This window comes from Chrysemys picta, chromosome 19 (genome assembly GCF_011386835.1).
Source record: "Chrysemys picta bellii isolate R12L10 chromosome 19, ASM1138683v2, whole genome shotgun sequence".
Lineage (NCBI taxonomy): Eukaryota > Metazoa > Chordata > Testudines > Emydidae > Chrysemys > Chrysemys picta.
Window position 1 is genome coordinate 15,920,673 of NC_088809.1, and position 27,523 is coordinate 15,948,195.

The 27,523-nt window shown below is 39.7% G+C and overlaps 1 protein-coding gene across 8 annotated transcripts in view; it reads right to left on the bottom strand.

The window, feature by feature from the left end:
- GTF2I (general transcription factor IIi) overlaps nt 1–27,523 on the bottom strand; it is an 81,582-nt gene that overhangs the window by 18,943 nt on the left and 35,116 nt on the right. For 4 of the 8 annotated variants that reach the window (XR_508499.4, XR_006176256.2, XR_010593924.1 and 1 more), the window contains exons 10-19: nt 22,612–22,671; nt 21,654–21,710; nt 17,107–17,169; nt 14,891–14,992; nt 9,852–9,917; nt 6,163–6,346; nt 4,523–4,581; nt 2,417–2,488; nt 1,270–1,453; nt 876–934 (exon numbers count right to left, since the gene is read on the bottom strand). Coding sequence is in view for 3 of the 8 variants with exons in the window: in XM_024103456.3 (XP_023959224.2) it covers nt 876–934; nt 1,270–1,453; nt 2,417–2,488; nt 4,523–4,581; nt 6,163–6,346; nt 9,852–9,917; nt 14,891–14,992; nt 17,107–17,169; nt 21,654–21,710; nt 22,612–22,671 (906 nt within the window). In the remaining 5 variants the exon portion in view is untranslated. The remainder of the gene's footprint in view (nt 1–875; nt 935–1,269; nt 1,454–2,416; nt 2,489–4,522; nt 4,582–6,162; nt 6,347–9,851; nt 9,918–14,890; nt 14,993–17,106; nt 17,170–21,653; nt 21,711–22,611; nt 22,672–27,523) is intronic. The other 4 variants (XR_010593922.1, XM_008166142.4, XR_010593923.1 and 1 more) reach the window with 2 other exon arrangements.

Consider the following 27,523-nt stretch of genomic DNA (forward strand, 5'->3'; position numbering starts at 1 on the left):
TGAAACAAGTTCTGAACTTGGTAGTGTACATAGTCATGAAATACCAATGTACTTACAAAACAACATCCCTGATCTATCATTTCCTAGCAGTTCTCTTATTTTAGGAGATTAAAAAAAGGAGGCCTGAAAGAGTCATCTGGGTTCTTTTTCCTTCACTACACTTTATGGTTCTTTAAAAAAATCATTCCGGAGACGGAGAGGCACTTCTCACTTTTAAAAGATGATTACGATCACACAAGACATTAAGAGCCTGCTCAAAAGCCCACTGAAGTTTACGGAAAGATGTCCAGTGACTTCCATGGACTTTGGATTAGGCCCTAATAAAACTTCTTGAGAACTTAAGTTTCCTCTAGGTTTTAAGTCTGAACCATTCAATTTCTAAAGTGTCAGAGATTAGCTGGACACCAACCATAATGTGTTTCAGATCATTATTTTCAAGGATGGCCATATTGGTTATAAACCTTGTGAAGAGTATACCAGTATTCCCAGAAGCAAAAATAATCTTGTGCTTCATTTTCTTTAAAAAATAATGTAGTGCTCCAAAAAATTTCTCTCACACCAAACACCACCCCCTCCCTCCAACACATTTAAAAATTTTCCTACTCAGTAAAGTGAGGAAGAGAGTTAATTGTCGGTCAAGATATATTTATATCTCACACACTTGCTTTTACAAAGATTGTGGTTAATTTCTAATTTAGCAAAAATATGCAAGATTCCTTCAAGTACAAATATATTAGTTTAAAGAGAGTTTCTCTTCTGTATTTATACATATTTGGTACCACTTTAGTCATGCATAGAGGTCAGAAAAATTCATTTCATATATTTATTCTGCATATGGATATATAGATGGAACTTGCATACAGTATGCATCCTACCTGGCGTATTAGATCTTGGTTGAGTAACTTCTGTCGGACTGAGAGTTAGTAGTTCTGGCCTGTAATTAGAGAGCAGGTTATCAAATTGTTCTATACAGTATCTGAATAATGATTTTTTGTTTGTTTTATGAATCTATGTTTTGATTTTAATATTATTTATTTCAAATTGTCACCAAAATGGGCTAGCTGCTATATAGATACTTAGGAAGATTATGGCCTAAATTGCGAACACCAATTTTCTTTGCAATGTGAAATATCTTCTGTCTGCCTGATACCAGAACTCAGAATGCTTTATGGTGTTATAAAGCTGAAAGCTTTTCTTTTGCTTCAATCAATCAATCTCTTGGCCTTTTCCTCTTGCTTTTTCAATTTATGGACTAAAATGTTCACCTACCTTTTGATTACAAATTTTATTCTGTTGCCCACTTGAATAATCTTTTCCAGCCGAGGGATTCCATACCAGGATGGACTCCTAAATGGAATGTTCTCTGGCAGACCCTCCACATAGAGATCACTGGGGTGTGCCTCAAATTTCTGGTATGGGACAGCCTTCGGCTCAGTGCTCCCTAGGGCCTCAGCTGTTAGAACAACAAAATAAATCCAATGATCGATCAGTCCAGCCAAACATTTTGATTCAGCAAAAACTATCACAAAGTCTCTGGGCCATCACATAAACAGTAACATTAGGTCTTAGCATAGCAAAGAATATCCAAACCCACTGGACTCCAAGTTGAAGACAGAGTTTAGTGGATTAATTATCATAGTGTCTCATCTGATGTTCAGAATGTAGCCCACCAGCAGTGCCGGATTGAAGATTAGTGCCAATGGGTTTGCACAGAAGAAAAAGTCAAAGCAGGATTGGGCTCAAAGCGATTTGAACTTATTTTCATACAGTATCACATTTTCAGTAGTTTCATTCTTGACCTGTATATGTTCCTAAGTAGGCTGGGGGAAACAGCATTCAAATTCAAAAAGCCCAGAAATGCTCAGCTATAAATCCTAATAGTGCCACTGATGTTATACTGTACATTGAAAAATAAGCTGACTGTTTGCTTTACCACAACTAGAGAGAAAAATCCAAATACAAAAGGAATCAGAACCATAAAAGGTAACTTTACAGATGAACTTTACTGTAAATTTACCCTTTTGAATAAACATTACAGCAATAAAAGATTTATTTTTGCTTAACAGTCAGGATTTCAAGCATCTGGAAAATTTTCATTCAAGAGTTTTATCCACTCTCCGGGGCGGGAGGGATAGCTCAGTGGTTTGAGCATTGGCCTGCTAAACCCAGGATTGTGAGTTCAATTCTTGAGGGAGCCACTTAGGGATCTGGGGCAAAATCAGTACTTGGTCCTGCTTGTGAAGACAGGGGGCTGGAGTCGATGACCTTTCAGGGTCCCTTCCAGTTCTATGAGATAGATATATCACTTATGCCTCAGAAGGATCCAATAAAGCTTTCTTAAGGATAGCTAATATAAAATCAACCTACTATGGATTAAAAGCCACACAAGAAGTTGGAATACTAGCAGTGTACTTACCAAATTTTTTACAGAAAAGTTGATCTACCATCTTCCTTAATTTGGTGATTCGGGCATACCACTCTTCTTTCACTACAATTAACAGTAACAAAACAAAGATAACTTTCCTTAATTATTTTGATTAACTGCAAGATTGTAAAGACAAGTGACACACAGTTGCTATTCACTAACACTATACAACAAGGCATGGGTTTTTAGTTTCCCCAACCATAAGGATATCAAGAGACGTGAGTACACCTCATTTGTCTTCATACTACTTCTATTAAACCCTTCAGTAAAACAGCAAAAGGGGGCTGGATTTAAAAATCACAAAAGCAAGGATGGTTATGCTTTGCACTCCATCCTTAGCGTATCCTATGCCTACAACCACTTGAATTTGGTCCTCAAAGCAGGTGGGTGAAGAGGTTCACAACAGTTGGTGATCTTACTTTGCGGGTGACATACAATACTTTCATGCAATTGGTTAAGGATGGAATGACATCCTTAAATCTTATTTTCTGTTGCTTAATTTAAACTCTTATTTTTTTTAACACGGGTATTTAATATTTGTTTTTCTTTAAATACTAGTACACGGCCGCACAAAGAATGATACACAAGCTTCACCAATGGAGACACTTACTCCTAGGTCTCATGCCTCTACCATGGACTCAGGAACTCTCCAATATTCCCAATTCCCCCTCAGATCAAGGTTGACAATGTGCATTTTTGGGGTTTAGGAGGCTTATATGAGCTACTATCGCTTCAAGCTACATTACAATTTATATAGACTCTTAACATTCAGCTTCAGACAATTAGCAAAACCTGACCCTGAAGTGGGGACAGGTGGTAGGATAATAACTTAATCAAAACACATGTTGAGGAAAGTAATTTTCCAATCATCATACACACAATGCTATATGTATATTTCTTAAAAAAAAAAACCCACACACGTAATCCTTTGTCTTCCAGGTTTGGGGGAAAAGGAACGGATGGATATGGATTATAATGTAGATAAATGCTTGCATTCTTATCTTTGAGTGGAAATTTCTAGTATCTTTGAGTGGAGGCAAAAGAACGCAGGAGTTTTTATCTATTGAGACTATTTACCATTGGAAAAAGGATCGAGTGGTAATATGAATGACCTTTTGCATTATAACAAGAGAATAGTCACATTCTCTTAGGGTACGTCTATACTTACCCGCTAGTTCGGCGGCAAGCAATCGATCCCGGAAGTGCTCGCCGTCGACGCCGGTAATCCTGCTCCGCGAGAGGAGTAGGCAGAGTCGACGGGGGAGCCTGCCTGCCGTGTGTGGACCCCCGGTAAGTACCTTTAAGTTCGAACTAAGGTACTTCGACTTCAGCTACGTTATTCATGTAGCTGAAGTTGCGTATCTTAGTTCAAACTGGGGGCTTAGTGTGGACCAGCCCTTAGTAAGTCTTGCCTTATGCCAGTAGTCATGAAGATAACCAATATCACTATTAACATATTTTTGGCACGTTACAGCCTAATCTCACACTTCAGTTTAAATACATCATCAACTTAACCAAACATACTCTGATAAATATACCTCTCTAGCCACTAAAATGGCATCGACTGTGGAGACAGAAAGCCTACCCTGTCAAACTAATAATCAAATGATAGAATCTCTATGTGGCCAATTTCATCTGATAGGTTAGCTCAGTAAGACTCCTAAAAGCACAATGTTCTTTGAAGTGAAAAAAAAAGATACAGCCAGTTTAGCCATTCACATCTCATTTTACCTTCACCACCTGTGTGCAACACATTTGGTTTAAATTCAGGTTCATAAATGCATTGTTCTGGGCCTCATGTTATATTTTCTAAATACAATAATAATATCTAGCTCTTATTTAGTGCTTTTCATCAGTAGATCTCAAAGCACGTTACAAAGAAGATCAGTAACAAAATCTGTATGTGCTTATTATAAATACATTTACAATTATGGATATGGCATAAATGGATACCCAGCATTTTTTGCCCATTCCCATTTTGCAAATTTTGGTGTGGTATGTTATCAAGGATTTTGATGCCTCTTTACGAATAGAAGACATTTAATCATATTATCATATTTAATCATGTTATGCAATCCAAAAGTTTAGAAGTCCTACCTCCTGCAGCTGGTTTGTCCAGCGGTGCATCTTCTCGTGTTGAATTCAAAAGCTCATGTCTGAAAAATTAACACAAATATACATTCTTCAGCATTAACATACCTTTTGATACGTTTTTACCAAATGGGAAGTTATAGCATACAGCTCTGTAGCAAATCCTACTCTTAGTTACCGCTGTGGGACCAGAACAGTATTCAGAATCCGCAGTATACTGGTTCTAGTCAATACCAAACCCTGAAGGCTATTACTACAACTTGTCAGAAGAATTGTTGACAAATAGTATTTTGCTGAGATATGCAGTTTTGTTGAAGCCAAAACGTTTCACAGACACATACAAACTTTGATGGGAAGGCTTCTGGTGTCCAGAGTGGACTCTCCAATCCCCGTCACAGAAAGGGGCATAAAGAGACTAATCAAAAACCTGACCTTTTTGATGCAAAAAAGATGTTTCAATCTTAATAATTATTTGTATTACTGTAGCACCGAGGTGCCCTAATCTTGGATCAGGACCGCACTGTACTAGGGACTGTACGAACACAGAACTAAAAGTCTCTGCTCCAAAGGGCTTACAATCTAAGTCCATACAATTTCATTTAGCAAAAGTGTTCAAGGAAGTTCATTCTTAATTTTTTTGTTTTTCTTCCCATGCGGAATGAAAAAAGATTTTCAAGCCTCCAATGTTGCTGTGATAAAGAATGCTTGTTTTCCAGCCAGCTCTGGTTACTACACACAATAAAAGTAATGGAAAGGTAACAGAATTGCTGTACTTGATTAAGGATCCTTGTCTTGTGACCAATTTAGGAAGGGTGGAAGATAGTCTATGAAAAGCAAAATCTCTGTTCAGAGATTTTTTTTTTTTCCCCAAGTGAGACAAAGGTAGCAGATCTCAAAGATAATAATCAGTTGCAGAACAGAGTCTGTGCTCTCATTGCAGCCTCATCTTACTTTCCTGTGGACACCCACAAAAAGCTTTGCACAGATATCAATGAAACATATAGCCTGGAAATCTGGGAAACTAACACGAATGCTGAAGGGAATGCAACATATGGAAACAAAACATTTTCCTCTTCCGCTAATTATGGTCTTGATCCAAAGCTCATGGCAGTCAATGGAGGGACTTCCATTAACAGCATTAAACATGTAAAAATGGCAGTTGTCCTGTATCTTAGCTTCATTTATATTACTTGCACTATCACATCTGACTGAAGTGAACCACCAGGCTATTAATGGTGAATGTCACACACTACCAGTCACTGGACAACTCGAGACAATATGCTGATAGGAAAAACAGAAGAACAGAACCATAAAAACTTGAAATTCACACCTAGATCCTCAGCTGGTATAAACTTGTATAGCCCCAAAGTCAATGGAGTTATGCCAAATTACACCAGCTGAGGATCTGGCCCATGACATTAGAGAAAATTCTTCACGAATTGGGATCTTGTACAATCAGCATTGTGGTGTCAAATCTGTGCCCGAACAATGCTTTAGTGGTTTGACAGAAAAAATTACTTCTTGCTAACACTACAAAACCATCTGTTGGTAGTAATCAATTTGGAAATTCTCAGAGACGGTGAAGAATTTTGGTTAGAGCACAGTATGAAGAAAGGAAGAGTGAAAATAAATGCAAAGCTCCTTACTTCTTAATCACAAACCGTATCCGCTCCTTGGCCAGCAGTATCCTCTCAAGGCGTGGGATCCCATAGGTAGATGGCCTCCTGAAGGGAATTCCTTCTGGAAGTCCTTCCACATACAAGTCTTCTACATGCGACTGGAAAAGCGGGTACGGGATAGACACTGGACCTTTTGCTTTTATAGCTTGAGCTTTAAGATAAAAGAAAAATAAAAACATTAGCATAGCTCATCACCTTATCTAACCTATTTGCTTGGTACTAATCTGAATAATATAAATACAAGCAGATAAGCAGGCAATAAATGCTTATTATCACTCTAAACACCTAACCATTCTATTTATGATTTATTTACAGTGGGAACGTCTCCCATTCTCTCTCTCATATACACCCCACAAGTGAAGTCTTTTTTCCTCTTTTCCCATTTCTCAGCAAAAATTTAGCAGCAGAGACTGCACCTGTTACCGTGAGGTTTCATCTTACTTTGGTTTCATTTTCTAGTACATTGTAGAATATCAAATAATCAAAACTACAAACCAAGTACATTTTTCGACGCATTAATTCTGAGTTTGCCAACATGGTAACAAAAATTCAGTAATTTATAATGGGCTTCCAGTCTTTAGAATGACTTAATGAAGTTCTACTTTATTTCAATAGTTAAGGAATTGACTGATGGCGCTAACAATATATTTCTGATAAGGCCAAGAACAAAAATGTGGTCCTAAAAACAACCGGTCTTCAAAAATAAAAAGCCAATAGCTCATTCATTGGTAGCATAGTCAGAAAATAACCTCAGTATGCCTTTACAAGAAGAAGAACATTAATCCCAAGAATTCTCTATTACCAACAAAACTGTTTGGTGTATTTTGTTGTTTGGGGTTTAGCTATGAACATTAGAAGCAAGGTTAACTAGGGAGAAAGTGTTTTATGGACCAAAATCTGCTCTGGGGTAACTGCATATACAACTCACTGACTTTAATGATGTATCTGAGGGCAGAATTTGGCCCTGAAAGTGCCGACAGTAACGCAAAGAAACCATCCTTCTAAGATACAATCTACACTGCAAGACAAACCATGAGGCTTCTCAAGGAAATTTAGAGTTAATGATGACACTGCATACATAGCTACAAAACCAGTTAAGTATTTCAAGACACGATGCTTTATACAGTCTATATTGAAGCATAGCATCTTAGAACAACAGATAAGTTCATGAAGGGAGAGCACCATGTACCAGCTGCAACTCTTTTCCTAACTCCTTGTATTGCCTAGATATTGCACAAGACTCAGTAGTGAGATTTCATGCTGTAGGCCTGATCCTGTTCCCTTTACAGTTAATAGGAGTTTTGTCATGGATTCCAGTAGAATCAGGATGAGGTCCAGTTAAGTGAGCCACTAACTACAAGTGCAGCAATCTGAGTTAAGGCCAAATCAGAGTAATGTCAGCTGCGTTAATGACTTCTGAAAGTATATGGCGGCCAGGGCACTTTCTCAAGTGACATAATTCAATGTGGACGCAGCCAGTCAGACATAGGCTGTGTTCAAAATAATCAAGTTAGCTGTATACCAAATGCTTAATCACATTTTATATATGGGGAAGAGCCAATCGAGTATTTAAGGGCATTTAAATACACATTATTTGAAGTCCTACTTTGAAAGAAACATATTATTATTTCAGGCAGGCCAATGTGCAAGTTACACAAAAGAGGAAACTTTGAAAATATTGTTTATTAGTCCTATATTCTGCATAAGGTTATAAATATGATAGAAAATTGTAGGAAGATAGTCTAGTTTGAACACAGTTGTTGCTAATATGGTTTCAACCCTAGTATATATAGGCCCAAACTGGAACGGGACATCTGGAGAAATTTTTAGGAAATGGCATATTCAGAGATGATCTCCACAGAATGATCACATGGCAATCCATGAAACTTGCCACATATTATATTAATCCTTCATTAGGGAAGTTTTATTACAATACTAGAGGTCTGCCAAGTAAATCAGTGGGTGAGTGGTGAGAAGCATCACAAACCCAAGGGAACAGCTTCAGAAGGAAAGAAATGTTTGTAAACTACAAATGGCCACAGGGAAACAAAGATAAAGGTGCAACACCAAAATTCCGAAGGGCAGATCACTACAAGGCATCAACCAAAAACAGATTTAAAATAATAACGAGAATGCTATTTAAATAAATAACTAACAACAGGTAAGTTTTTACAAGTCGAAATCTTTATTTTTCTTAAATCAATAAAATGTTTAGCAGATTCTCTTATCTCCAGACAGAGCAAAGACATAATCAGCAGTACAGTCTGCAGTGAAGTTTCTTGATTTGGATCCTTACAAGGTTTGGTATTCAAATTCTACCATAACTAGATTTTCATTTTGCAAATTGATCTGTATTCACCAGCTAAGGAATTGCGTTTACACTATAATACATTTGTACATTTACTTTACATCCAAATACAAAAAAGAGAATACTCAAAGTGTCAGTAGTAAATAATAATGACTGACATTTGTAAAGCACCTTTCACCTAGAAATCCTGAGTAATATTACAAAGAATAGGCACAATTCTGGACATCCACAACTCATTGAAATGTAGGAGATATGCATACATACAGGAGGACAGAATTTGATTCTGAATATGGGATCACTTTACCCTTCACTGATATGCAGCCACTTCTAGGACAGAAGGTGACAGATTTTGAAGCATGCACCATAACCTCAAGTATCAATTCAGACAGATGGCTGCAGGACTGTCCTTCACTAACTGAAACTATCAGACTCTTTCAGGGAGGCTAAATGCAACCACCAAATTTAAAGTTAGGTGGTGCCACTGGGACTACAACTCCCCTCCACAGCAAAACCAGATATTATAAGCCAGATTCTCAGCTGATTTATGTCTGTGTAGCACCACTAAAATCAGGCCAATTTAGTTAGCCATCATTTGAGTTCAATGGTGCTATGCAGATTTATGCCAGATGAGAATCTGGCCCTGGATATTTAATGACTAAGTGGTCACGACTCCAGTTTTGAATGACATCCAAAAAGATACTCCCATTTTTAACAATAGATGGGTACCAGAAAAAAATATCAATTTCAAAGAACGTAATAACCTTTGCCCCTCTGTCAACAAATGCAGTTGGTCGCCTCTCTTGTACAGTCACAGAAATGATTCTGACTGCAACACATGACAATCAGCCTCACAGTCTGACACATGCACTCCCTTCTCCTTTTAGGGATCACATGATTGTTGCTTCATTTTAAAAACAAACAAACACTGTGCCATCCACAACAGCAAAGAAGCAAATAATTACCATAGGAAGGGCCTTCCAAGTAACAGATCTAAATATTACTTTATGTAAGGACTTGATTTATTGCTAGTAAGAGTAAAGGTCAGAACTTTCAAATGGGGATGCCTAAGATTAGAGTTTATGGGAGATCAGAATGCTCTGCATGATTGAAGAATAAAGTTACTTAGTTAGGTGCCTAACCTCAGGCACCCAAGTTTGAAAATCCTGGCCCACGTGTTCATAAAGAGCTATTTTCTCCAGCTTTAAGTCTTGTATGAAATTAAACCCTTCAGTGCTGTCAGTCCTGGCATGTTCCAGAGCCAAAAAACAGGATGCATGCCAAAAAGTTGAGACTTCCGCTGTCAAAGGGCTAGAGGCAATTGTTTGGAAAGGAGTTTGTTAACACATACCATATTTTCTTTCAAATAATTCTTCAACCTGCTTTCTCAAGTCTGTAATTCGGGCATTCCATTTCTCTGTAAGGAAAAAAGGAGGACACGTTAGACTACAAATGAGATCGAGCCTTTACAAAGAGTGTTTTGCTATGAATTCTGGAATAAACAGTATGTCTTTATAGCTCACACGCACACAGATTCATGTGGGGGTGTGATACACACTCTACATCTCAATATATATATAGGGGTCTGGTACACACTCTACATCTCAATATACATGTATATCAAAGAAATAGGATAGAATAAAATGTTTAAGATTACCTCCAAAACTTGTGCAGATGTTAAACCAAGTTTAAAAAAATTAAAGAACAAAAATGGGCTAAAATTAGTCCAAAAAATGGGTTTTCTTCGACGTGTCAGTCAGCAGCTCACACCACCATCAGGGGTAAAGTCAATTTTCAGCAGCTATTGACAGTTATTTAAATCCAGAGCCTGAGAAGCTTAATTAGGAAAGCTTGATAAAGTTTACATCGAGTACATGAAGCTGTTTTGGCGCAAATCTGTAAAACTACATGGGTCAGGAGGCATCATGCCATCCTCTTCATTAATCCAGTATTTGCCAAAGTCCTGATGTTGGCTGGATTTGCAAGTCATCCATACAATTCCTATTTCTGAAAGAAGATGCAGACTGCAAGACAGACGTTATCCAAATCCAGTTGTGTGTTGTACGGTGAACTGGATTGAACCGCAATATTTTTAAACAGTTTAAGTTCTGTGACAGAAATTGCATCTTGTTCTCATATCAATTCAATACCTTTAGGAAGAGACTACTGGCTTTTTGAAGATGGTGCCAGCTGCTGGCTGGCTTTTAGTGACTACTAAGCAAGCATTTTTGTTGCCTGTATGTAGAGTAGACTTTTCTGACCTCTCCAGTTACAAGCTCAAAGTCAGATTGATACGTTTAGCCATTACACCTCCTTTTGCTGAAAATCTCTCTCTCATGTAAAAGGAGATACAGAGTTCAGTTTCAAGTCTATACCAAAATCTGTTTTAAGTATCAAATCTCCTATTGGAAAATACATACAGCTTCAGGGGTTATAATTGATTTTTATATGCAATTTCTTGGATGTCAACCTGTGTATTTCAAGCTTAGGTAAGAACAAGGCCTTGTCCACATGGCAAACTTTTTTGGAATAACTAAATTTTTTCAGGATAAATGCCCTTGTGGCCATACAAACTTTTTTTTTTTTTTCCAAATTATCTGGTATCTCACCCTGCACTCATCAATCTGCTTTGGATTTAGCGATTCACAGGAGAATCTCTGCTGGGGACTCCCCATTCTTAAGCACTAGACCTGGTGGGACCTGCATGGACTGTTTTGGGATGGTGGCCTTGGAAGTACCCAAGAGACCATCAAAGGCACCCAAGCAACCCTGGACCTAATCCAGGAGGTTCTCCCAGACAGCCAAGATCTCTTTGTCATGCCAAACCCTGAGCCAGAGACCCAAGAACCAGAGAAATCCAGGCAGAAAGCCAGCCTGAAACTGCTGTATAGGGAAGAAATACTACTAAGTATTAGGTACTGTAACACAGTACAACTATCTAAGGAGATTTCTTAAACAACTGTGTTCCAGGTGTTGGCTGGATGCTGCCATTTTGGGTGGAGTCTCTGCCTAATCAGCTCTCCCCAACCTTCCTTTAGTGTCCTCAAAATGGCATCTTCCCTTTAAGGCCTAAAAGGTTTATTCCACTGAAGTATCAAATTCCATAACCACTGGCCAAACATACCACTCATTGTCCCATCCCCCTTCCTGTGTGATTCTCCAAGATGGTGGTACTGCAGGGGTTAAAAGAAAAACCAAACACATTTCAAAGCAGGTTTATTTTAACAGCAGATACAATAGGAGAAAAAGCCACAGAAAAAGTAGTTTGGTTCACAGTTTAATCAGTGCCCCAAGCTTTTAGCTACCTTTACATTTTATCACGAAAATTGCCAAAATTAGGCTAGACACATTTCAAAATGCATAGGGATTATAAAGCATTCATGGCTAATTTTCATCTGACCTTCAGTATTAACCACCCCTTAATTTTAAACCAATTACTGCAAAAGTCTCCTTATTTTGTAGTGCTCCTGATCTGCATGAGTTATAAAAACAGAATTTAAAGCAAAGATAGTCCTCTGTTTGGCATGCACATTGTAAACCAATGCAGCTTTTTTGGGGCTGCCAAGATAGATGGCATTTCCCTTCCTCTCCTGGACCAACTTAGGGCATGGGGGCACCATCCTAGGAAACAATAGCACTGCATAGTTCACTGGTTTGCCCACTGACTTTGAACAAAGCCATCCTCTACGTATTGGGAACACACCTAAGGGTAACACGCTCCAGTAAGGGTTGCCTATAGAGACGCACATCGAATTACTAGCCTGCCCCCTACCCCCGCATCTTCCATTACCCACCAATCTCCCAGCCAGCACTGATACAGAGGTCCTACAGGAAGGGGAAGGTGGAAAATGTCCACGCTCACCCCAGACTGGGAAGAGCAGATAGCAATGGCATTCCAAAAAATGAGGAATATCAACTTACTGTTGTCATGGAGAGCACTATCTACTTGCACCTTTTCTCTGTCCTCCCTACCATATGAAATGCCACCGTCCTGATAGACAGGGAGCCTTAATCAGCTGAGCATCTGAAAAGTCTCTGCGTGAAGCAAAAGATGACGTGGAAGAATGTGTTCTCAGACCTTGTCAAATACATCTCTGCTAAGATGCATTTAACATGAAAAACTCAGTTGAGAAATCTCCTTTCGCCCATAAAAACATCACTTCCTAATAAAATGTTCCCTCTCTCCCTCTCTCATGCACACCCATCCACCATTCATTTGGTTACAGTATATTCATTTTCTATCCATTGCACTCTGGCTTCAAAGTAGGAGCACAATGTTTCCCTTGACACTGTTTCCCCAACCAGTTGTGGCACATTAGAGGCACCGTCTCTGACTATTCACATTGAGAAAAATCTCTCCGCCATCAGTGAGGATTTCTCCCTTGCTCTCTCAGATGCTGGGCAAAACACAGCAAGCACCTATCTCACAGGGCAGATATGGCTCACAAGCATCCGGTCTTGTTAGGATATAAGACAGTTCCACTTTCCCTTCCATCTTTCAAAAGCACATTCCACTGTCATACCGTAGCTACTCAGGGTATAGTTAAACTGCATCCTTCTCCTGTCCATGTGTCCAGTAAAAGGCTTCGAAAGGAAGCAGAGGATAAGCTGGGTTTCCCAGAATGACAGGAGGAATCGCAACACTATTAACGTCCATAGTGGTCCTGGGAGCAAAAGTTCCTTTTTTCATTGGAGTAAACAGGGCTGAGTTTCTCCAGTTCCTGGCAATTTTGAACTTGCCAGACTACCCTATATTATTATCGGTGAACCTTCCACAGTGATCAACCAGGCCTTGCAGCACACCACGGACAAATACCTTTTTCTGATGAAGTCTGAGGGGCAAAGAATTGATACATGGGTCCCATCAATAGTCCCAATACAATGTGGGAATGCCATTTGTGCAAATCTATCAATAACCTCCTGTGCACTCCCAAGCTTTATGACATGGCCCAACAGCACCTTGTCAATAGCACTGCACACTTCCGTGAGAACAGTCCAGACAGTTGATCTGCCAACACCAAACTGGTTAGCTACTGACTGGTAGAAATAAGGGCCGGTGAACTTCCAAAGGGTTTTGGCTGTACACTTCTTAATGTGAAGGGGAACCCCCCTGTTGGTGTTCCACCACTGCAACTCCAGGGGGAGGCTTTGCACAGATTTCTAGAAAAGTATCTTTTGTCATTGCGAAGTTCTGCAGCCAGTGCTGGTCATGCCAGTTCTGCATCATTATCATGTCCTGCCCGTAAGCGTTAAGTTTGCTGAGTGCAAAAGCGGTGCTCCATTGAGTGGAGCCGCTTCAGGAAAGTGTCGTGCAGAAGTAACAGCTTTATTTCAAACTCCTCCTCGACCCATGCGGCTGTGGCTGTCTCGCAACCCATCCAAAGCCATGAACACCAACAGAGAGGTGCAGCAGCTCCTTCACATTCATGACAGTCAGGATCATGGTGTTCGGCACGTTTTCTCCACGCTGTCTGATAGCAGTTTGAAAATGGTACTTGCCTCACAAGACACAGGTGAGCCAGGGGAATTGTTTAGTCTGAGCCCAAATCCTAGTATGTTCTGGTAGGCATCCCACAATATGCTATGAGAAAAATCCCAGAGTGCATACAGCCTAATGGCAGAACACTGGACTGAACACTACACTGTGCATCTGTCCAGTACGCTGTGTGGCTAATTAAAAAAAATCACAGTGCTCTGTGGACACCACGATCCAAAAGGGAAGTAGCTTAAGCCAGAATAAACAAAGCATGTGGATGCACTCTTTCGCTACAATTACTCTGTATGTGTTATAACAGAAAAACCAATGTTAAAAAAAAAAAATCACTTTCCCATGGAGACAAGGCCTAAGCCAGGCTACTCACCATGAAGGAGTCCCCCTTCTTTTCCCCAGCATGGCTCCCCTTGGCACACCTTTGCTGTGTCACTTGAAATGTGGAGAGAAACTGACTAGGACTGGCTCCTGACCTAGGACCTCCAGTTATCCATTAAGCTGAAGTGAAAGTGACCGGCCTCACTCTTTTCTCAGATTTTCTCTCAAGAGGTCAGACGAGAAAATGGCTAAACTGATTTCTACTTCATGTTATCTTATTTCTAATGTTGATATTATTCAGGTTTCCTCCTCTCCACCACAATGGCTTCCAAATGGTTTATAAAAGCTACAACTTTGGTTAGTCCAAATTTTGGCAAGAGGAACATTTTACAGGTGAACAAATACAGGTGGCTGACAACTGTTTGCTCTGCAGCAATATATCTACAAAGAAATATAGGCTGTTAACTGAATGCCTCTACTTATCTCTTCAAAAGTCCCACAACCTGATGTTATCTAGAGTCATCAAGAAGAAACTTTTTCAGGAAGCAAATGACAGAGATAAACTTGAATTTGAATCTTACCAAAATTGAATTCTCTCACTTTTCTTCTCCCAGCATTGGCAGCCTCATTTGCTGACTCAGTGTTCTTCGGCCTCTTGTTGGGTGGTAAGTAGTCCTCATCATCTTAAAAATAAAGAGGAGATGCATCACTGATGCTTTTATCCAGACAAGTATTTTACAGCGTTGGCCCTGTTTTGGAGTCTCAGAGTTCTAATAGAAGTATCAATCAGTGCCTTATTAAGGGCCCAAATCTGCAACCTTACTCTCTTTAAATCTAGAAGTACTCACATGAGTATCTGGCTGTGTTAAAACTACTTAGGAGAGTAAGGGCCCCAGGATGTAGCAAAATTTATTTCACATTTTCCTGGAGAAGATGTTAAATGAAGCAAGAACTAAGCGGCGTTCTGAACATATGCTTGGTCACAAAGTCATCATGGGACAGCAAAAGTAAATTAACATTTACTAAACATTTATCTGATTGACTAGAAAATCTATCCACTGAAGGTATGCCTACGTTGCATAGACTACACCAGCATAGCCCCATAAGGTAGATGCATCTTACACTGCCCAAAGAAGTTTTTCCTGTCAGCACAGGAACACCATCTCCCCAAATGACATTAGCTATGTTGATGGAAAAACTCTTCTGTTGACATAGCTGCATCTACACTGGGGGTTTGTCAGCATAGTTATGTTGGTCAGGGATGTGTTTTTTTACATCCTGGCCAATGTAGCTATGCCAATATAACTTTGAGTGCAGATCAGGCCTAAGTCTTGAAATGCACTACCCAAATTTAGGGCCTACACAGGACTAAAGTAAGCTCTACAGGCTCTTATGGTACATATGTCCCTGCAGAAGAGCTCCACAGAAATAGAGCTTCAAAGCAGTATAACCCTGTGAGCAGGGCCGGCTCCAGGCACCAGCAGAGCAAGCACGTGCCTGGGGCGGCACATGCTAAGGGGCGGCATTCCGTCCATTCTTGGGGCGGCAGAGTCCGGGCAGCCTTTTTTTTTTTTTGCACTTCAGCAGTTCGGGCGGCGGCAGTCCGAGCCCTTTTTTTGTTTGTTTGTTTTTTGCTTGGGGCGGCAAAAATGGTAGAGCTGGCCCTGCCCGTGAGACATGAACGAGTTTCATTTAACAAGAGCTCAGAAAATCAGGGGTTGTTCTGAAGTTTTTAAATTCCAGTAGATTCATGGGTATAGTTGCAGCAAGCAGGAAATAAGACCCTTTGACTCTCTCATTTCTGTGCTATAAGGATCCCTTCTCCAGAGTCTAGTTATGCTCCTGAGGCCAAATTCACCTAACGGACAGAAAATGCAGTTAAGGAAAGCAGTTGATAAAGGTCTCAGGTCTTTCTGCTCTGATGAAAGAGGTTTAGCAACCCAACAAACAAATCCAAAACTATGCCAGAACTTTGACTTTTTTCATGTTATTAAGTCTTATAACAAAATCCTTTTACATTTGCAATATTTGCAATCCTAGATAAGAAAACTTGATAATTAGAAAAAGAAAACTGAAGCCAGTCTCATACTAGAGATAATTTTCCCCAGGATATCTTGAGTGTATTCCATTTCGAAAGCACAGTATATATTTTAATTTGTAGCCACTCGTCTCTCTTTGGCTCTGTGATAGGAGTCAACTTTTCAGTGTGGTTTTACTTGTATGGCAGAGGACTTCCAATCAGTCTTCTAGTACAAAAGCAATGTAATTGCTTGAGTGACACTACACTACTTTCACTGCAGCTACATCACCGAACACACTTATTACAAATCAGAGGCTGAAACAACTGTTATCTTGCCAATAGATTTTTAATCAGCATCAGACAATTAGTTTAAAGCTTCAGTTACAGTACTTGTACATGCAACTCATGCATCCTTTCTACAAGCGTGTCTTTAACTAGGAATTTGTACGTGACTAAAATGCCTCTCTTTTTTAAGAATGAATATGTCCTTCATAGTCTTAAATTTTACCTTGCAGTTAGAGTAATGAATATTTTGTACTATTAATGCAAAAAATGCTTGAAAAAATTGACAAAAGATTTAATCACCATGTTTTTGATATGTTGTGTTTTTACTGAACTTCTTGGAGTAAGTGTGCTTATATGGTAGTTCTCAAATTTATTCTACTCTAGGTAGTGGGTGAAAGAAAACATCATGCATACTCAGTCAGACAATTGTGAAAGGCTTTTGTTACCAAGAGAACCCAAAAAGATTGGAATTCAGGAGTTGGAAAAACTAACCTTCAATGGTAACCTCAACTTCAGGGTCCTCACTTGTTTCAGAAGGGGCATGCTGAGAAGAATCTGAGGACAAAAACAAATCGCAAAAGAATTTCAGAATGGCACATGCACTCTGAAGTACTTTTACCCAAGCATTCAGCAATTTAGTGTTCACACTGCCACTTGTCACAGAAGCCTAATGGCATATTAATATGTTTGTTGCACACTGAATTAAAAAAACCCAAGAACAAAGACACTACCACAAGCCTTTAAGCATTTCTAGACAAAGGTGAGGAGGTGAGGATTATACGTGCTAAATTGCATGTGCAGCAGTGCAGAGAGCTAGCATTAATGACATAGGAAATTTCTTATTCCTGGCTTAATAGGATTCATGTAATCATAAATAATTCCTCATTGTTATCAAGGATTACTTAAAAATGTAAACAAAGGCTTTGTGCCCTAATAGATTATAGATTTTCTGCCATCATTCATAAGATACTGGCAGACTTGTTCCGGTTGTGCTAAAATAATTTTCATTACAGATTACAATGTTAACAGTGGAAAAATGATGGAGAGTCAAACTGACCTCAGTGGGCCAACATGCATCAGTATAGTCAACAGGATTTGGCTTAACAGTATCGAGTGGGGAAAAACATATACAGTGGATGAATTTTTAAAAAAGGAAGCTGATTCTTGTTTGAAATGGTTAAGCTTTATGCAGATTCTCTAGTTAGAAGGCACTATGTTTGTACACCTGGATTAACACTGTTTTTGAGATCTCTAAGCTAGAAGCATAATCATAGAATCATAGAATATCAGAGTTGGAAGGGACCTCAAGAGGTCATCTAGTCCAACCCCCTGCTCAAAGCAGGACCAATTCCCAGCTAAATCATCCCAGCCAGGGCTTTATCAAGCCGGGCCTTAAAAGCCTCCAAGGAAGGAGACTGCACCACCTCCCTAGGTAACGCATTCCAGTGCTTCACCACCCTCCTAGTGAAATAGTTTTTCCTGATATCCAACCTGGACCTCTCCCACTGCAACTTGAGACCATTGCTCCTTGTTCTGTCATCTGCCACCACTGAGAACAGCCGAGCTCCATCCTCTTTGGAACCCCCCTTCAGGTAGTTGAAGGCTGCTATCAAATCCCCCCTCATTCTTCTCTTCTGGAGACTAAACAATCCCAGTTCCCTCAGCCTCTCCTCATAAGTCGTGCTCCAGACCCCTAATCATTTTTGTTGCCCTCCGCTGGACTCTTTCCAATTTTTCCACATCCTTCTTGTAGTGTGGGGCCCAAAACTGGACACAGTATTCCAGATGAGGCCTCACCAATGTCGAATAAAGGGGAACGATCACGTTCCTCGATCTGCTGGCAATGCCCCTACTTATACAGCCCAAAATGCCGTTAGCCTTCTTGGCAATAAGAGCACACTGTTGACTCATATCCAGCTTCTCGTCCACTGTGACCCCTAGGTCCTTTTCTGCAGAACTGCTACCTAGCCATTCGGTCCCTAGTCTGTAGCAGTGCATGGGATTCTTCCGTCCTAAGTGCAGGACTCTGCACTTGTCCTTGTTGAACCTCATCAGGTTTTTTTCGGCCCAATCCTCTAATTTGTCTAGGTCCCTCTGTATCCGATCCCTACCCTCTAGTGTATCTACCACGCCTCCTAGTTTAGTGTCATCTGCAAACTTGCTGAGAGTGCAGTCCACACCATCCTCCAGATCATTAATAAAGATATTAAACAAAACCGGCCCCAGGACCGACCCTTGGGGCACTCCGCTTGAAACCGGCTGCCAACTAGACATGGAGCCATTGATCACTACCCGTTGAGCCCGACGATCTAGCCAGCTTTCTATCCACCTTACAGTCCATTCATCCAGCCCAAACTTCTTTAACTTGGCAGCAAGAATACTGTGGGAGACCGTATCAAAAGCTTTGCTAAAGTCAAGGAATAACACATCCACTGCTTTCCCCTCATCCACAGAGCCAGTTATCTCATCATAGAAGGCAATTAGGTTAGTCAGGCACAACTTCCCCTTCGTGAATCCATGCTGACTATTCCTGATCACTTTCCTCTCCTCTAAATGTTTCATAATTGATTCCTTGAGGACCTGCTCCATGATTTTTCCAGGGACTGAGGTGAGGCTGACTGGCCTGTAGTTCCACGGATCCTCCTCCTTCCCTTTTTTAAAGATGGGCACTACATTAGCCTTTTTCCAGTCATCTGGGACCTCCCCCGATCGCCATGAGTTTTCAAAAATAATGGCTAATGGCTCTGCAATCTCACCCGCCAACTCCTTTAGCACCCTCGGATGCAGCGCATCCGGCCCCATGGACTTGTGTTTTGTTTGGTAGTCAGTAGGGAGCAATCTCCCTTCATCATTGCTTTTCACTTTATATCATATAGTGATCAGCAACAGCTACTGTAACATATTAAATAGAGCACATCACCTATGTCAAATCTATCACCTGGTTCAGAAAAACTTTTACACTTGTTCCATTTAATTCACGAGTAACACAAATAACTGGTAAACTCAAAGGACAAAGAGGATTATGATGTCCTGGTCCTTTAGCCACAGAAGATCAGACAAGCAGTCCATCTAGTCCAGTATCCAGTGTCTGACATCCTTCAGAGGAACATGCAAGAAGTCACATAGTGGACAGTTATGAAATAGTATACCCAGAAGAGTAGAGTCATTTCTTCTTAAACCTTGTCAATTAGTGGTTGGCTTATTCCCTGAAGCAAGTCTTATATAATGCAACCTGTAGATATTACCAATATAAAATAGATAAACCTTTTTGATCTCGAAGCACCTCTTGGCCTCAATGACAACTTTGTGGCAATAGGTTCCAGATGTTACGTGGTGTGTGTGTGTGTGTGTGTGCGTGTGTGTGCGTGTGTGTGTTTCAAAAAATCATCTTTTCTATTTTAAATGGGTTACCATTCAGTTTCACTGACTGCCTCCTTCTACTTGTTTTAAAGCAGTGGTTCTCAAACTTTTTTACTGGTGACCCTTTCACATACCAAGCCTCTGAGTGCGACACCCGTTATAAATGAAAAACACCTTTTTACATATTTAACACCATTATAAATGCTGGAGGCAAAGCGGGGTTTGGGGTAGAGGCTGACAGCTCGCAACACTCCCAAGTAATAACCTCACGATCCCCTGAGGGGTCCTGACCCCCAGTTTGAGAACCCCTGTTTTAAAGGGTAAATTTACCTCTTATATACCAGGCATATTTTTCATATACCAAACATACTATCTATTTATATAACATTAGAATATTTTCACTACTATTTTGTCTATCATTCTTTATATGTCCTAACATGTTTGTTTTACCCACGCTGCACATTTAAGGCAGGTTAATGATGCGGCAGGTTCTTCTTGAATGGTTTCAATCAATTTAAAACTCAGTTCTATGTAGTTAAAGTTATTCCTTCTGATGTGCATTTGCTATTGTGTTGCCCATTCACTAAATCTTGTATATCCTTAGTTTCCTTAATAGCTTCTCATGAGGAACTTAGTCAAAGGCTTTTTGAAAATCCAATCATCAACTGATTCTTCTCCCTTAGGCACTAATTTGTGGGCACAAAGAATTTTAGTAGATTATAGATGAATGATTTATAAACCATCCTAGCTTGTCCATATCATATGTCAATCTAGCCATTTCTTTTACTCCTTTTAAATTACAAATCAATTTCCCTAGTAGTGAAGTAAGGCTTAATTGCTTGTAATTTTCTGAATTCCCCCAGCATCTTTTTTAAACATACTAACTTAACTTGAAGCATGGATAAGTTTTTAGTTCTTAGCAAAAAAGGGTGAAACTTTCAATTCAGTAGTTCTCATTTAACAAAAGAGAAAACAGATTTAAGAACGACATGGATAATGGAGCTGAGGTTTAAACAAGTAGAAGCCTAGATCAGGCATTCTTCGTGGAGGGTATGTGGTTGTGGAATTCAGTACTGCCAAACATAAGGTTAAGCCTCGGTCTTATCCCTTTCAGGTTGCCCTATAACACTCATTTCTTTCTTCTGGTTCTCTCAACAATTAAGTATCAAAGTGGTCATGACACTTGCTTGGGGAAGCAATGCACCCAGATTATTTCCTCCCAGGCACATGGTTTTATTAATGCAGACTGGAAGAGCAGAGAACTTTATTTTCCTTTTTTGAGGGACCTAATGCACTTCTAAATTAATGCAATGCCATCTACACACTATGTGATAAGCACCTCTGAAATTCAAATAATAAGGATTGTAACAATGAATACTGTTGCCATCATAACTTGCCCACAAAACCCATGAGTTTATGATCTGGGGTGGAACAAACCTGGTTGGAGGATATTTCTGAATTCATGTAATAGCGTTTCGATTTTATGATGATGGGCATAAATGCAAATAATGATTTTAAAAAAAAAGATCACTCCCATCACAATAAGTCATTCACGGTCATGATTCGGGGGGGGGGGGGGTGGAATAACCAGCCATCCATGTGCAAGGAGAATGGTTGAGGAGATAATGTACAGTTTCAATATACTGAAGTTTTATTGTTTTCAAATATTTATCTCTAACCTTCTACTGGTACTTCCACATCTGTTCCTTCACTGCAATCGGAACCCTGGTGGCTTCCTTAGATAAATATAAAGTAAAATATACCATAATAAAAATACAGAGTAACTTATGTTAACATTAACTAGTCAAAACAATATTTTAATAAGGCAAGTTTAAAACAATAAATATCTAAAATCCACATGAACTGAAAAAATGCATCTCAATTTTTGAATCTGAAAAATTCATGAAAGCAAAAGCACTCTGACCTTTATACGGAAGAGTCTTTCTTGAGATACAAATTACCTTTTTCTAAATGGGCATTTTTATATTTATATATATATATATATATATACACACACACACTTACTCACTCTACGACCACTGATTTTTTGGGGGTGGGGGATGGGCACATCGTTTCACCAGATTTTCAATTCGTGCAAAGAACCATCTTCCCTCACCACACACACACAAACACTTTTCCCATTAAATTGTCTCCCCCCCATGCTTTCTTCCCCACTCCAATCCCCCAACCTATAATACACTTTTAAAAAGAATCAAATTTGAAATGTGGCATGCAGAGAGGGTTATTAAAAGTTCTCGGCTCTCTGTGAGCTGAGGGGTGAAAACATTAATTTTACACACCAAACTGCAATGGAAACAAGGCCTAAATTTTCAAGAATTGCTAGCAATTTTTGATGCCTCAAAATTTGTCTGAAAAGGGCCTGATGTTAAGAGAGTACATTAAGAAGGCAGAGCACTTCTGAAAAAGTCAGGGTCCCCTTTTATTGTATCTTAAATTCAGCACCCAAAAATTTAGGCACCCAAAAACACTTGTCCCTTTTGAAAATGTAGATCCCAGAGCTTACTCGTCTCATACCAAACTCAGAACTGCAGCGTCTCGAGAATCAGCACTCAGGCGTCCAAATATCAACACGGTTGTAAGAAAATGTTGCTGAGAGAAACAGAACTGAAAAAATACCTGTGTACTTCTTTGCAAGAGCAATTTTTTCATCAATTTCTGAAGTTTCTGAAGGGCCTGCTTTGGAGACACAAAAGTAAGTCTTGAAAAATCTATTTCATAGTAAAATTCACTTTTTCAGCCACTAAATTAATGTGTTAAACCAGCTCCTTTTATTAAGTATACCAATGAAGTACATTTGGTTTCCATAGTTTAAAAAACTATCAGAATAAAATTATGATTGGGGAACATTCAATTCAATGAGTGTATGAAAGGCTACACTCAGAAGAGAAAATCTCTTGGAATTACATTAAAACAATTATGATTACTAATTGGTATCTTTTAGTGGTTTGGGATAGTTTCACTTAACTTGATTGGACAAACTATATTTTCAAAAAGGGTTGAAATTACCATGACAAAGTGAGCAACTGGTGGGTGTGTAATTTTTATACTCTTTTTCATCTCTTAGCGTCAAGACACTTTGGGATTATATGAATATGTAGCTCTAGTCTGGAACTAGGCGAGGACTTCACCAATTTACATGGGGTATCTAAAAAACACAATCCTGCTGCGTGCCTAACAATCGCGGGCTACAACAGGTTTGGCTACAGGCAGTGAAAGTACTCAAGCATTAATAAGAATTCATTTGGAAATTAAATAATGACCAAGTGAAACAGAAAAAAGGCAGTGTCCAGTCCCAGGTTTCTTAAATCTGTGTGACATAATTGCTATCAGTGACTAATTTGTCAACCATTACTATTTTGGTATTACATGTAAACTGGCAGGGTCCCAGCCCAGCTCCAAATAAGAACTACATACGCATTACAGAGTAAAAGTCATTCCCCTTTCGGAGTCTGGTTTATTACCAAAATGATAATTTCAAAATAACTCTATGAACTCAAACTAAATCCTCTTTCTAGGATTCCTTTCCTCAAGACCTGTCTTGTCACAGGCCCTGGATCCCTGTGCCAGAGGGATACTCCCACTTCATTTATATTCATGGTGAAATCTTATGAGCCATGCCTGCCCTGAAGATTCAGCAACTGACCTGTAGATCCCTCCTGGATTCCCACACCTGCTAACAAGGTGGGACATTTAGGGCAGGTCTACACTTACCAGGGATTGACGGGTGTGGTGATTGATCCAGTAGGGGTCGATTTAGCAGGTCTAGTGAAGATCTGCTAAATCGACCAGATTGGTCTCCCGTCAACTCCAGTACTCCACCAGAATGAAAAGCGTAAGGTAAGTGGACGGGAGAGTTTCTCCCATCAACCCAGCGTGGTGTAGACATCGCAAAAGGTCCACCTAAGCTACGTCAACTCCAGCTACGTGAATAACGTAGCTGGAGTTGCGGAACTTAGGTCGACTAAGCCCTGTAGTGTAGATCTGCCCTAAGGGACAAGAAAAATCACATATGTAACAGGAAAAATATTAGACACACAATGTGGGTGAAGTAATATCTTTTATTGGATCAACCTCTGTTGGTGAGAGAGACAAGCTTTCAAGCCACACAGAGCTCTTCTTCAGGTCTGGGAAAGGCATTTTGAGTGTCACCATTAAATGCAAGGTGGAACAGACTGTTTAGCATAACTAGTTAGCGCATATTGTAAGGGACCATTCAAGGTAGAGTGGCCTGTTAACACCTCTACAGTCACAAAAAGAGGGGGTTAGTGATTGTTGTAATAAGCCATACAACAAATTGTTACAAATTGTTGTAATAAGCCATAAATCCAGTGTCTCTATTCAGCCCATGATTTTTGTGTCTAGCCGAGTTATGAATTTAAGCTTCCAGGATCGTCTTTTTAAAGTGTTGTGCAGGTTTCCTTTGAGGATGAGAACTGATAGGTCAGATATAGGGTATGTCTACACAGCTGACATTAAAGTGCTGCCCTGTAGTTGCGGCTCTCCCAGCGCTGTAAAAAAAAAATACCACCTCAATGAAGGGAGTAGCTCCCAGGGCTGGCGCACTGTCTACACTGCCACTTTACAGCACTGAAACTTTTTCACACCCCTGAGCGAGGAAAGTTTCAGCACTGTAAGTGGCAGTGTAGACAAGCCCATAGAGTGATCATTTTGTGAAAAGCTTCAATACAGAAATAAAACCTCCTCTGGCTCACAACGGAATCCCTACAGGGTATTAAACAACTACAACTCATACTTAAGGAGGACCCCATCCTGAACCCCCTCTTCTGGGCTTTAAACAACATCCGAAACTTATCAGAAGCAAGCTCCCCAGACCCAGGACACACCAACTCCAAGGGGCACAAGACACTGCCAGAACAACAGATGCAAAACCTGTAGACACAGCTTCACTGATACAATGATCAACACTCCTCACCCCCAACACACCTTTCAAGATCCAGGAATACTACACATGCCTATCACAAAATGTGGTGTACCTCATTTAGTGGTGTACCACTAAATGCCCCAGTAGCAACTATGTGGGTGAAACTAGACAATCACTACTCTCTCGAATGAACTCACACAGGAAAATGATCAGACAAAAACACTACAACACCAAACACTTTTCACAAAGTGATCACTATCTCCTCTGACCTATCAATCCTCATCCTCAAAGGAAACCTGCACAACATTTTAAAAAAACAAGCCTGGGAGCTTAAATTCATAACTCCGCTAGACACTAGAAATCATGGACTGAATAGAGATACTGCATTAATGGCTTATTACAACAATCTAGAACCCAACTACTCATCCCGGTGCCCTGCCCCCCTGCTTTCCCCTGCCCTGCCTTCCTTTCCTCCCTGAAGGGGTGTTAACAGGCCACTTTGCCTAGAATGGTCCCTTGAAATGCTTGTTAACTACTTAGGCTAAACCATCAGTTCCACCTTGTATTTAGCTGACATTTCCCAGACTTGAAGAAGAGCTCTGCCCAAGCTCAAAAGTTTGCCTCTCACCAACAGAAGATAGTCCAATAAAAAATATCAGAGAGACAAAGTGGGTGAGGTAATATCCTGGTATCAACATGGCTAAAACAACACTGTATATAACAATGGAAGAATTTTTGAATAGTCATTTATGCTTTGAAATGGTCTGTATCCATTTATCTGCATTATGCCAGTTAATTATATCTGATGGCCATTTAACTTCTATATTAAGTGTTTGGTAATAGTGTGGTTTGTTATTTTCCTTTCTGTATGAATTCCTGCTTTTTCTATAGAGGTTTTTAAGATGGATTCTATTAAATGAATTCCCAGTGGCTGGCTCTTATACCATTGCAGATCAACTTGTTGCAAAGTGAATTTACAATTTTTAGCAAGATGAAATGGGACACTGCCTTCTAGCATTCTGGATGATCTCCACTAGAGAAAAAAATATTTGTAGTTAGAACTGGACATCTTTCTGTATTTTTACGGCAAGTGTAACCTTTTGAATTTAAGAGTCATTAGGGTCATTCTTTTCTAGCTTTGGGTTGGCTCTTTTTTTCAAATTGAATATATTCTTTTCCATTTCATCTTGCTTCAGTTGGATGTCTCCCCATTTTTGCTGCCTCATTTCATCATTCCCTCAAATTCCAAAACACATTATATTATCCATCCACATTGTGTTTTGAAGGGAATCTGCACTGTGTGGTCCAAGCTGATTTGTCAAGTATAACTGGTTTACAAGCTCATTGGTCACTTTGTCAGATGCATTTTATTTGCAGACTTTTCCTTTTGTTTTCAGTTATCTTTGTTTTAATTTCAAGCCATCTCTGGTATCTTCGAAGAATGCATTAGTTAGGCTGGTAGAATAACTGGCTTGTTGTAAGTAAATTAAATTAAATTAATGGAGATATCCTATCTCCTAGAACTGGAAGGGACCTTGAAAGGTCATCGAGTCCAGCCCCCTGCCTTCACTAGCAGGACCAAGTACTGATTTTGCCCCAGATCTCTAAGTGGCCCCCTCAAGGATTGAACTCACAACCCTGGGTTTAGCAGGCCAATGCTCAAACCACTGAGCTATCCCTCCCCCGACCTTCAGTACATTGGAATACTGATCACAGAGTGAGGAATTCATAGTCACAATTAATTATTTTCATACGAAGAAAGTAGTATGCTAGTAAAGTGTTTAGTTCTACAGATGATATATCTTGAATAGGTCTCATTTCATTCAGTGTTGATGAGAAATAGGATTGCTGATTGTGCATGTCACTTAGGGTTTTTGTCACTATATTTTTGTTCTCCATTTTTTGTAAAAATGAATGAATTTTCATGTACAGAAATAAATTCCATCTTGTTACTTGTTACAGTGCTGGTATCTGGTTCTGGCACTAAAGGTACTTCACCCTCATTTTTCCCATGAAAATCTTATCTTCATTTCCTGAGATGGTCTGCGTTCTGTACGGAGTCCTCCAATAGGAAGTCGGTGTGTAATTTTGTCATAAATATGTTTCAAAACATTTGGCAAAATCAGCTCAAGATGTACAGAATTACACCTCTACCTCGATATAACGCTGTCCTCGGGAGCCAAAAAATCTTACCGTGTTATAGGTGAAACCGCGTTATATTGAACTTGCTTTGATCCACCGGAGTGTGCAGCCCCGCGCCCCCTGCTTTACCGCGTTATAGCCGAATTCGTGTTATATCGGGTCGTGTTATATCGAGGTAGAGGTGTTTATAACACTTGAGATACAGTTTTACGATGTTTTGTGAAAAGGTCTATGTGCATGTGGAATTCTGAGATAAGAATTCTCACCAAGTTAGAAATAAAGAGGTCTTGAGTCAGTGTAATTAAATACATTGTGTTTGTGGAGAAAATATGATGTTAGGTTAGTAAAAGTCAGATGTGGTAATTTATTTTGCTTTGTTTGGGTGGTTGCTTTAGTTCTTTTATTTAGTCCCTAGCAGAGAGTTACTGAATATATGGTATTTCCCTAACTCATGCAAACACATTGCATCACTATGTGTTGCTATGTATGCAAGGAGACTGGGGT